Source organism: Pleurodeles waltl, chromosome 10 (assembly GCF_031143425.1).
Source record: "Pleurodeles waltl isolate 20211129_DDA chromosome 10, aPleWal1.hap1.20221129, whole genome shotgun sequence".
Classification (NCBI taxonomy): Eukaryota; Metazoa; Chordata; class Amphibia; order Caudata; family Salamandridae; genus Pleurodeles; species Pleurodeles waltl.
In genome coordinates, this window is record NC_090449.1 from 891778236 (window position 1) to 891790520 (window position 12285).

Below are 12285 nucleotides of genomic sequence, written 5' to 3' on the forward strand. Positions count from 1 at the left end.
GGCCGCCTCCGAGGCTAAAGTCTCCGATGTTCAATGTTAGCCGATGAGGAGTTATTAGTAATAGTAACATTAGTGACAGATCTAGACAAAGTGAGAACAGTAAATTCCACGCTGTTTGTCCCACTTATCCATTCACCTGTTTTCTGTAATTCTTTTGGTTCCTTTACTCACACAGTCTCTCTTTCGAACTCTACAACATAACCCTTTACTGCAGTGGCGGCTGGTAATTTTAGGAATGAGGGGGGCGGGCCGGACACACAGGCACACTTGAACTTATTAATTCATACACACTTGCACACACACATCCATTAACAAAATTCATTATCAAAGATTCAGACATACAACCAAGCACCAAACATCAATAAAAAAAAACAACAACACACACACACTTACCTTCAGCTCTGCCTCAGAGGTCTCAGGAGGGTTGGGACTACTGCCTTCCCTCACTGGCTAACCTAAGGTCAGCCAATGAGGGAAGGCAGTAGTCCCAACTCGTCACAGAGTGGGATGAGGTCGGTGAGACTGCTGATCCCACCCCACTCTGTGACGAGGTGTCACCGATTGACATTCGGCCCTGGACGCTTTAGGGCTTAAAACTGATGCTCCCAGGTGTGAAGCAATCAGTGACATTCCCCCTTATGAGGGGGAGGGCCTCAAGGCACCTTTACTAGGCTGAAGTGGTCACGCCCACAGGCCTGTGACTTCTTCGGCCCAGCACAGTTAAGCTTAGGCAGCCGGGTGCCTGCGCAAATAGCGCATGTCTAGCTCCAGGCTTTCTGACCTGACAATGAAGACTGTCCTTTGCTAAGCCAGACAGACACTCTTCTTAAGGAGCAAAAGATAAGAGGGGGCATGGCCCCTCAGTCCCAAAGGACGAGCCGCAGCTTCTGTACAGTTTGTATTACTAAACCATCAAAAGCTATTTTCACCCAGTGCTTCAGATTATTCCTTAATCATCCTACTGTCTTTCCATGAGAACAAACAGACTCCATACTCACCTCTTAATTGGCACCTGTTTTTACTCTTCCTCTAGATATCTTTCAGCCACCTCTTCCTCTTTGGGGAAAGAATCCTGTCTCAAATCAATCATAGCATTTGTAAAGTGCAGCACTATCATCCATAAGGGGTAACTGTGCGCTGAGGGTGCAGTGTCTCAGTTGAAATGCCATGCCTTGAGCCTCCTTCTGAAGTCCGGCAGGGAGGGACCTGTCGGAGGTGGAGGGGCAGGCTGTTCCAGGACTTAACTGCTGTGTAGGAGAAGGAGCGACCTCTGCTGCGGCTGTGATGGATGGATGGATGGATGGATGGATGGAGTGTGTGTGTGTGTGTGTGTGTGTGTGTGTGTGTGTGTGAGTGAGTGTGAGGTTTAGCAAGATGGAGCATAGTTGTCTTGCTGGGACATAGAAGCTCCGTCGATCTGTAGAGTCTTGAGTCTTAAGTAGCTGGAAGGACACTCCGGCGTAGAGAGCTTTGCCATAATTGATGTGGCTGGTGACCAGGGCGTGCATGACTGTCTTTCTGGTGTCAGTAGGGATCTATTTGAAGATTCAGTGGAGCATTCTAAGGATGTAGAAGCAGAAGGAGGTGATTGAGTTTACTTGTCAATTCATGGATAGTTGACAGTCGTGGATGATGCTGAGGTTTTGTGTGTGGTCTGATGGAGAGGACATTGGTCTGAGTTCCGCTGGCCACCAGCTGTGGTCACATACGGAGGTGTCGTTCCAGAAGATCAGGACTTCCATTTTGTCGGTGTTTAGATTGAGGCAGCTGTTTTTCATCCATGTTGCTGCATTGGTCATGGCATTGCAGAAGTTGGCTTTAGAGTGGTGGGGGTCTTCAATGAGTGAGAGTATTAGTTGAGTTTTGTCGGTGTAGGAGACTATATTGAGTCCATAGGATATTACAGTGTCTGCAAGGGCGGTAATGTAGATGTTGACCAGGTGTGAGCTGAGAGTGGAGTCTGTTGAGGAGAGTGTGGTGGAAGACTGAGTCAAACACTGTGGAGAGATGCAGAAGGATCAGAGCTGCTGATTCTCCTTGGTCGATGAGGGTCCTGATGTCATCCATGGCAGTGATCAGTGCAGTCTCCAAGCTGTTGGTTGATGGGTTTCTCAAGCGCTTTGGCTGGGAAGGGGAGCAGAGAGATAGGTCTGTAATTTTTGAGGTTGCTGGCGTCGGCGGGGTGTTTCGTTAAGAGGGGTATAAACCTCTGCGTGCTTCCATTGATCTGGGAAGGATGCCATGCAGATGAAGGAGTTGAGGATGCTGGTTAGTTCTGTGCTAATAGTGTTGGCTCTGAGGTTGACGAGCCGTGAGGGCAGGGGCCGGTGGGTGCCACGGAGTGGATGAATGACATGATGACTGCCATGGCCTGTGTGGTAATCAGGGACCAGGAGGTTATCGTGTGGCTGGTGTTCACTGCTTGAGAGGTATCTAGGCTGTAGGTGGAGGGTTGGGGGTTGAAATTGTTGTATATGGTGGTGATTCTGGTATTCACGATACTCAACATTCCACTGATTATGAATAATCCATGACCAAGAATATGCCTCCTCTTCTCAGCTCTGCCATATAAATGAGTGCATAGAGCTTTGAGTCTTATCCAGAACCGTGAAAGTTGTCACATAGTTTCCCAGGTACTTCACCATTCCTTATCCAAAGAGAAGTTCATTTGCCTGTTCGCTAACTCTCCCAGTTTGGGCTAAATTTTCATCAAAGCTGTTTTTCACACCTCAGCAATAAGGCCAGTGTTAATGTTTTCTTTAAAAGAAGTATTGCTCTCTCTCGCCAACTTTGCAATAAGGAAATATATGTACATATATATAATATATTAAAAAATAATGAAAATGCAATATCCGAATCACCTCCTTTAAGTTATGCTTTCTTCACCAAATCAAATGCCAGCGGCACAGGGTCCAGTACATCTAAAAGCTTTGCTTCTCACAAGTCAACATTCTAATCTTTCCTGGGAGTACTTCACAACTTAAATTCGGCCTGGATCTAAATAAAGAGTTAAACATTCCTTGTGCCCTACTACTGGGTATGAACCCTCTGCCTTCATAATTTGTCTTCTTTTTTAAAAAGGCTGTTGAATCCAAAGTTTAATATATTCTGCCCGGTGTTCTAAAGGCCACCAATCCAAGTAATGTTTGACCTAAAGGATCCTTCAGGATATTAGAAGCTTGAATAACCTCATCATCATCCTTAGTTCATTCCATGACCATGTCAGTATTTATATGTAAAACATACTCATTCACTTCATTTTTAAGATCATTATAGTAAGCCTGTGTTAAGACCTCATTTTGTGCTGGGTTAACCTGTCCTCATTACGTGCTTCTTAGGGCATCTTTCCCTTCTGTATCGCAATGGACATCACCTCTTTCTCTTACTGACTTGACCGTATTGCCTAAATGTTTTATTTTCAGCATTGTTTGAGCATGTTTCATTTTCTAATGGTAGGTTTTGGAACCCCGCATTCATCTTCACAAAACAACCAAAATTATTTGTTCTCCTTACTACCTCATATATATTTTTTTCTTGATAACACTGGTTGAAATGCTTTCTGGGCAGGCTCTTACACAAGTTTAAAAACAACACTTTTATTGATCTCTTGTATCTGCCCATCAGAAGGATGAGCTACCTTTACATCTCACATCAACCATCAATTCAAAAAAGTACTCCTTATTTATAATCCGTGCTTAATTAGTTGAAGAATAAGTGCCGGTGCCCAGAGCTTTGCTTAGAAGCCCACAGCCTGCACCGGCATGTCAAATACCATGGCCACATAGTCTGGAATCCACCTCATGCCTCTTAACCAACTTCCAGACACTCTCTGCCCCTTTATCGCACGCTTGCAGGTTTCTGCTTTCTCTATTTGTGAAATATTTTCAATTTTTCTCTTTTTCATTCTTTCTCCGTTGTGTGTTTTCATTCTCTCACACTTGGGACATTTTGGATGAGGAAAAATAAGTGCTAGTCTCCAAATATGAGTGCTGATGCCACCCACAGGCCCCAAAAAGATTAATCACTGTTTATAACATTATTTAAAATCTACCATTCTCAATCCAAATATTGGGAAAAATCAACTCAAAACCATCCTAATTCGCACACATGCCTCATTGACCAAAAAATAGACAAACAATCAAAAATGTGTATTTTAACATATTCAAAGTGGCGCAGATGGTCTCAACCCTGTACAAATGTAAGCTGTGTTTATGTTCTGAAATGCCCAATGATCATGGAACTATGTGTTGCACAAATCCAAAATGATGGCATCTACTTCTGAACACCTTAAAGCAACATACTTATACCAGCTATCCGTTATTTTCGATTTTTAGATGTTACATGACAAGTTTTATAAATTCAGTTTAGTAACGTATGAGCATTAAGATATTGGTTTCTTTGATGTCCTAAAATTATCAGGAGTAGTCTACAGCTTCAGACTAATTATAGCCAGAGTACGATCCAAAGTTGTGCAAGACACTGGGTCCTTTTAGTTACAGTCTTATTTGTTTTGCCAATAATCTTTTAACTGCCAACATTAAACCTTAAAGGGTGTGTACCTATCCAGAGTAAATCTGTTATATTCTGGAAAAATGCTCCTCCTTAGATGTGGTACTGTAGGTGGGGGACTTGTATCATCTGACACGCATATGATTCTACTCCGACTGCAACACATTTTCTATTTTGTGACTTTGCCAACTAAATAGTTATTGCTAATGTGTTTTCTTGCAATTTTCTGTGATGCCTCCATGATTTTGCTCGTTTTTAGCCCGAAAATAAACCATAATGAGCCATAATGTTCACTGTCCAGGAAATGGCTTCAGCGAAACACAATTACACCTAATGTACTTTTTCTGACCACTTCTTACATGGTGGTCTGAAACGAGCAACCACTTTTTATGTAGCTAGCAGTAAATTGATTTCTGTACAAGCTCTTGTCTGGGGACTTTCTAGGCTGTTTCATTGGCACCAGATATTTAATTGCAGTCTTGCCCATTAGGAAATGTTTTTTGTTTCCTAAAAAGTGTTCTGCAAGGATGCAAATCGGCACTTCCGCGTCATACTTCTTGGTGACTGTTATTTTATCTTATTACAGCCTTCATTCAATTAAATGCAAGAAGGCTTCAAGGGCATTACCAAGAAATTCGACCTTCTGAAAAGTCTAGTATTAATGAAAACTATAATTAAAAGTAGAAAATAACTTATTTGCTTCTTAAATTATTTTCTGCTCATTTTGTAGGTGATCGAAGAAAAGAATGAACAGATAGGAGAACTTGAAGCCCGGATAGAATGTTTGAAGAGTGAACAGGAACGTGTTAAGAGGAGTAGTGCAGAAGAAATTGAACAGCTCAATGATGTGATTGAGAAACTTCAGCAGGAATTGGCAAACATTGAGGGGAAAGTGCCAGTCGATGTTTCTGGTATGTCAGAAGATGGTGATAGTCTGAAGCATCAGCTTGAATCTGTAATAGTGGAAAACAGGATTTTACAGCAGAAGGTGGACAACAATGATGCTGAGGTAAAGCTGACAAAACGTGAACTGAAGGAAGCGAACAATAAAATTAACCTGCTGAAGGAACAGCTAGCAATCTGGAAGCAGGAGCATGGGACAGTTGGTGAGAAAAGTATGGGTGCTCTGAGAAATAGCCATGATATATTAATAGAGGGAGGCAGCACAGATAAAGCTGACAAGCTGGAAACTGCATTGAGGGAGAATGTTGTCCATGGTATAACACATCAGGTTTTACTTAACTCTGTAGAGGAAGCTGCACAAGACACTATCAACAGCATGGAGCTTAAACTCCGAGAGCTTCAGGAAGAAGTCAGAGAAAAAGACCAAAAGCTGTGTGAGTGCCACAGCCAATTAGCGTTTCTAAAGGAACAAGCAGAGTCTGAGAGAGATGCACTTGAACATAGATTATTGGACATGGAGGATACAATGAGACATAATGTTGCTGCTGCTCTGGTGAGTGAAGCCCAGTTAAAAGCAATTCAGATACAAACCAAATACATCCAGGAAATGGCAGCCAAACCAGTTGATATTGAAGACTTACTGAACAGGTCCCAAATGCAGAGCACATCAGAGGCACGAGCAGAGTTGGAATCATCAGAATTAACAGTAAGGCTTTTGGAAATGAATAACCAGCTTATAGAAATGCACAAACAGCTGGAATTTGAAAAAGAGCAAGTGACTGCTGCTCAGAAGGAGGCAATAGAAAAAGAAGACAGACTTTTAGAGCTCCGGAGAATAATGAAGGAGATGCAGCAAAGTCAAACAGAAAAGGACACCCAAGAGCTACTCAAAGAAGGACAGGTGAGTGCTTTTCAGGTAGTTGTTACTTTAAAGTCTGTTCTTCCATATGCAGGAAGTGTGTAAATAGTCTGCTGTATTGATGCATACTCCAGTTTAAAACATTTTATGATCAGCATTCTTACTATACAAGCGTATAATTCTTCAGTATTGGATCTTTCATAGATTAACATGCTTGAATCCTCTCCATCATCGAAGTTGGAGTCCCACTGTATATTAACATAGCTTTCTTATTTCTGTAAATTGAATGAGTCACTCTGCATTAGTAACAAACCTAGTTAACCAGAAAGTAGCCCTTTCACTCTACACTGATTGTTGCTGATTGCTGAATCAGGCTGTGTGGAAAGATGGAGAGGTAGTACAAAGAGCGATGAAAAAAAGAAAAGAAAATCACATCTTTTGTCCCCACAACATGATCAGTAAGCATTCTTACCTGATGTACAAAAGGCAAAACTGCTGAAAGCATCCAAAAAAAAAATAAGCACTTGTTCTAGATAACTTTCAATAAATGTGAATATGCTGCTTACAATAAAGTGACAGTTGTGTACTTTAAATTCCTACCATTGATAAGGAAATTCCTGTTGTTGCTAACATTAACAACTCCGGTTTCTGCACCACAGCAGTTGACATCCGCACCATCATCAGCTCGTCGGTGAAGCAATGTTCACCACCATATATTTTTACCACAGCGTACTAACAGCAGCAGACAAGCAAGCCACCCACTTGCATGTCGATGATCCATCTAATGATAGATTTATAGCACTCCACTTCATCTTTTAACATGCGATCAGTAGTTTCTTTAGGTTTGGCATTTATGCCATTTTATTACATTATGCCACTCAAGTCTTTGTTTCACCAGTGCCTTCATAGCCTCAGTGTGTATCCTCTGGTTACAAAGGTGATAAGAGATGAAGAACCCAATCTTGACCAAATCAAAGCCATTTGTTTGAGAACAAAGATCTGTGTGAGAGCGGGAAGTACTCGTACTGCTGCATTTTAAATCTAATATATGGACACACAGAATGAAGAAGAACTGGAAACATGGCCCTCTCCCAAGCATAAGCACCATGCTTTCATGTCTCCAGATAATTAAAAACTCCTGCTAGTTCAACAAGCAGTTTCACCATCTATGCCTATTGTGCAAGTGCCTGTAGATGTACTTACCACACTTCAGAGCACGATACACAATATTTACCAGGGATTGCCAGAACTGCCCCACCAGCACCCATAGTATAAGTTACTGTCAACTCCTTAGCCTCCTGTCCAGCACCCTTTTCTTTCACTGATAAGTTCCCTAATCCAGTGAACCATAAATCTATCACCTATGGTTGATGGTGTCATCTTCAAAAAGTGATCAGCAAGATCAGCTAGGCGATATTGGTTTAAATGATGGTTATGTTGGATAAGGATAATGCAGCTGATGCTTCTGGCCTCAGTACAAATATACAGGATGAATACTTGAAGTGGGACCACTTTGTCACTCAGGATGATGCATGCCCAGACCCTGTTCCAGGGGATTTCCCGTCTGACGATATTGGCAAGTACCACCCTCTGATTAAATAAAGACATCTCAGTCTCTCTATGTCCTATGTGGAAAAGTTATGCTTTTCCAGATTTCAGGAGAAATCTCACAGAACCGTTATAGCAGTTCCCATCCTTGATCACATCTCGGAGGAAGGACTTTTAGTGATGAAAAATCCAGCTGTCGCAATGGTAAACTTCTCACACTTTGAAAAAAAAAAAAAAAATTGCTGAGTCTGCTCAGACCTGTGTCGTAAATCAAGAGAAAGCTGATTTTGTGGTCTCTCAATGTTGATTTGCAGTATCCTGTAACATTGTAGACAGCTCTCCTGGATAGAAAGCTGCTTAAATGGGACTCATTGGGGAAGTGCATCAATGTCTTAGCAGAGATGAATAAAACTGTCAGTGCCTCTGCTGTATGTGCCTAATATGACTAGCAGCTGGGACTGTCATAATATCTTTCATTGGTAAGCTGCTGGAGAAGAACAGGATTGAGGCAAGAGCAACTCTGAGGGAAGGAGAACAAGCCTCAGTTCTCTATTTGAAACTACTATGGACACCTCAGTTTAGTGGCTTTTGCCAAACTAGAAATGCAAAAGTGACACTATGGATGGCTCAAGTGAAAAATTATGCATAAGCCATGTGACGGGCAGAATGTCTTGGCCGAGAAGGCAGAGGAGACCTTGTACCAATCAGAAGTGACACTGACAATGCAAGATTAGTTGGGTTACTGCAAAATCATCCATCCTTAAAGGACCAAAGATGTAAGAATCAAAGACAGCTCCTGTAGGCATACAATATTTATCAGTACGGGCAGTACAGATCTCAGTACTCTTAAACTAGTAAAGGCAATAACATCATCGTCATTCCAGCAAGCAGGGACAGGAACATAGACAAGGGAAGTAGAGCAGGATTTCCCTTTCCAACTCCCTTTGGTCTCTGCCAGAGGGAGGCAGGATTTCTCATTTGTTTTGAAATTTTGGACTTCAGGCATATAGGTTAGGTGCTAGATATAGTCAAACATGGACTTGTGATAGAATTCAGTAACATAAACACCATCTTACCCTATAAGGGAGAGGTATTAACAATCTAAAGGAGCTTAAATTGGAAATTATCAATCTCTTAAGAGTGCTTTATATGAGGTGCCAGCCACAGACGATTAGGACATTATTCAAGATTCTTTCACATGCTAAAGAAATGTGGAGAATGACGACCAGTGCTGGGCTTACAACACCTCCAACACCTCAAGAAATACCTCAACAAGCAAGGGCTTCCGATTATAACATTTCAGGATGTCCTACCTTTCATCATGAAAGAGGATTTTGTTGTATCATTACATCTAGAAGATGCACATTTCAGCTTCTCAAAATGTGCACAGCACAGGAAGTTTCTTCTTGTCAAGGTGACAGGTCCCCATTTCTAGTTCAAGGTGCCATCCTTCTGCCTGAAGTCTGCCCCATGAGTCTTTACTAAATGTGTGTCTTTGGTTATTGCATCTTCGAAAGAATGGTTGAATGATCTACTCGTGTCTGGGCGACTGCTTAACCCAAGTGCTCATGCACACACAGTCCAGGTGACCCTTGTGGACACTGCCAAATCTGGATCTAGCAATCAGTGCAATTAAGAAAGTTTTCATCTCCACAGGGGGCACATTTTTCCTTGGGCCAAAGTATGTGAAAAGAAGGTTTATTCTTTCCACTAGTGGACAGAGAAAACAAACTGAGGCAACGGCTGTCGTATCTATCAAAAGGAAAAACTAGAGTCCTAACTGTAAACGTTTTAGGAACCCAGTTTGCTCTTAGATTCTTCTATTCCACCACTGGGGTCTTCAAGTGAGGACATTGCAGGAGCTGTTAAATGTACAGTGGGCATAAATAAGTAGAGATTTGGACAATATGGTTTTTATTACCCCTCAAATGAAGGAAGGTTTGCAGTAGTGGAAAAATGAAAACAATAAATCCCAGGGGCAAAATCTGGCTCCCTGCAAAAGCCACAGGACTACATAATACCAGACGATTCCCTGTCAGGTTGCAAAACCTGGAGGTCACCATAATCATATCAACACTTACTCCAGTGTTGAGAGGTTTGTGGTTTATATACTTGAATAATTTCCTGTCGTTGAGATGGGATGACCATAAAGGCTCTAGGCCTTTCAGTTCAGTAACATATCATAGTCATTATTTAAAAAAAGGACAAAACTTAAGTCTTAACCAATCAAGTTGCATCAGCCTGTAGAACACTCCTGTGAGAAGCTCCAGTCCCTCAGATGTTCTACCGCTCGTCTTGCAAGGGAGTCTCCACTGAGCTCTGCTCAGTTTGACCTGTTCCAGACGTATTCCTTGGAAAATATGGATGTTATATCTCCAGATATATACTGAGTTATTCTTATTCCTGTACGTCTGTGTCTGTCTTGCTCACAATCTGACTTCATGTTTAGGAACAAGGGAAAAGAACCCATGAGTACTTAGGGACCTGGGTAAAGTATTTTTAGAAGGAACAAAGGTCCCTCAAGTGGAAACATTCTTGAGTACAATACACCTTAGATACACAATGGTGTCTGTTGAATTTCCAGTTGGAAAGTATTCAGGATGTATTGATCTGAAAACAGTAACTTGTGGGAAAACTAGGCATCAAGTGAGGTGTAATAATAACGGCAAAGTTCAATCTGACACAACAAAATTTGGTTTAGCACTCAGGCATTCTTCAGGTGACATAGAATCCTATACATTAATGAAGTCACAGTTGTTAGGAAACCATGCTCATAATGATTCTAAAGAAAGAAAATGAGTCAAGGTACTTCAGTCGATGATGTTTCGATCCCTTAAAACAATGCAGAGATCATCATCACCACATCAATTGTGCCTGAGGTAAGACAATGTAACCAGATGCTTGCCCTAAATGAGAAACAAAAAAAGAAGTAAAAAGAGGGAAAATAAAAGGAAAAGAAAGGGGGAGGAGATAGAGGGAAGAAAAATGGCTTGCATTAGTTACTGAGTATTCCAATATATACAGTCACATAAGTCCCCAACCCATGCATGAGCTTGTAATTGTGACAGCGCGTGAGCGAACCACAAACGGGATAACTGATGGTGAAGTTAGTGACGGCCAATAGCAGTCCTGACAAGGTGAAATTCAAAAGCACAAAAACAGGCAGTAACCACAGGCGGGATGTACTAAAAGACTTTCAAAGGGGCACTAGTACTTAGAACCACCCCAATCAAGATCACTTCAAAGGACCAGTATACAATTATGCAGTAGACACAGGAAAACCAATTAGATACAATCGCTTTCTGATGTCTGGCCACACCGGGGTCAGTGTCAACTTAAGAAAGAGGAGCGTCAAGTAACCGAGTATCACCATAAAATTCAAAAAACAAATGCAAGAAGAGGGACATAAATTACTAATGCTGACCTGCAAGGAATTAATGTGTGATGTAAACACGCACATGAATACAACTCATCAACAAGAGCTATTGATATTGGGCCAAACCAGAAGTTGGTATCCTGAAATTACCAATAAGTAACCGTAAATTACTGCAAAAGCCAATGTGCGTAAATCACAATCATAAGCCAGTGCTAATCTGGGAAATCACAAGGTGAGTCACCACAGGGGTCCAGGTGCCAACTAAATACAAAATTATATATTACCCCTAATGTGTGTATAACTGGTTATGCAGCCTGAAAAATGGGAAATTACAGTGAAGAACGCCCAAGGCATAACCACGTCATGCCACTGTACTTGAAGAAGAATTGTCATGAACGTAATACGGAAAGCAGGGTGCAACGCAATGGCAACCATAAAGGGACGTCCAGAGCTGAATACAGCAGCCTGGTGCTTCAACAAGTCAGCGTCGGAATCAGATTGAAACTCCTGAGTTAATCTGACAATAGCGCATGTGCAAAATGAACGGTGGTAATACGGTCACCCAAGTGTGGGAATGCAGCAGCCTGGGGCAAGGAAGAATCCTGGGCAGTAAGTGTGCAATGGCAACTCTAAAGGGACATACATAACTAAATGCAGCGTGCCGGCACTTCAACAAATCAGCTACAGAATCGGAATGAAGCCCTCGAATTAAATGGACAATTGAGTATGCACGGAGGGAACCGTGGGGATGGGGTCACCCAAATGTGGGAATACGGCGGCCATTCCAGAATAGGACACGAAGGGGCAAAGGATCCTGAGGAGTGAATGCATAGTCATAGAGCAAGACAAGGTTCTAGAATAGAATAAATTACCATGTTCACTGGAATAGTATATAGCCTCGCTGGCTACTATAGTGCCTCGTTATAGGTAATTAAAGCATATTCAATAATACCGAAACAAAATGATAATTAGATAAAGTAAGGCAAAGGAAGAGCAGGGCAATACTCATTATTGTGAATTCAATGGCATTCATACATGGTAATGACCAAAAAAGAAAAAGAAGGACGATATTCATAGGTGTGAATTCAGG

At 41.8% G+C, this 12285-nt stretch overlaps 1 protein-coding gene across 10 annotated transcripts in view; it reads left to right on the top strand.

Moving 5' to 3' along the window:
* AKAP9 (A-kinase anchoring protein 9) overlaps nucleotides 1-12285 on the top strand; it is a 969300-nt gene that overhangs the window by 723901 nt on the left and 233114 nt on the right. For all 10 annotated transcript variants that reach the window (XM_069211620.1, XM_069211621.1, XM_069211624.1 and 7 more), the window contains one exon: nucleotides 5240-6313. In XM_069211620.1, coding sequence (XP_069067721.1) covers nucleotides 5240-6313 — 1074 coding nt within the window. The remainder of the gene's footprint in view (nucleotides 1-5239; nucleotides 6314-12285) is intronic.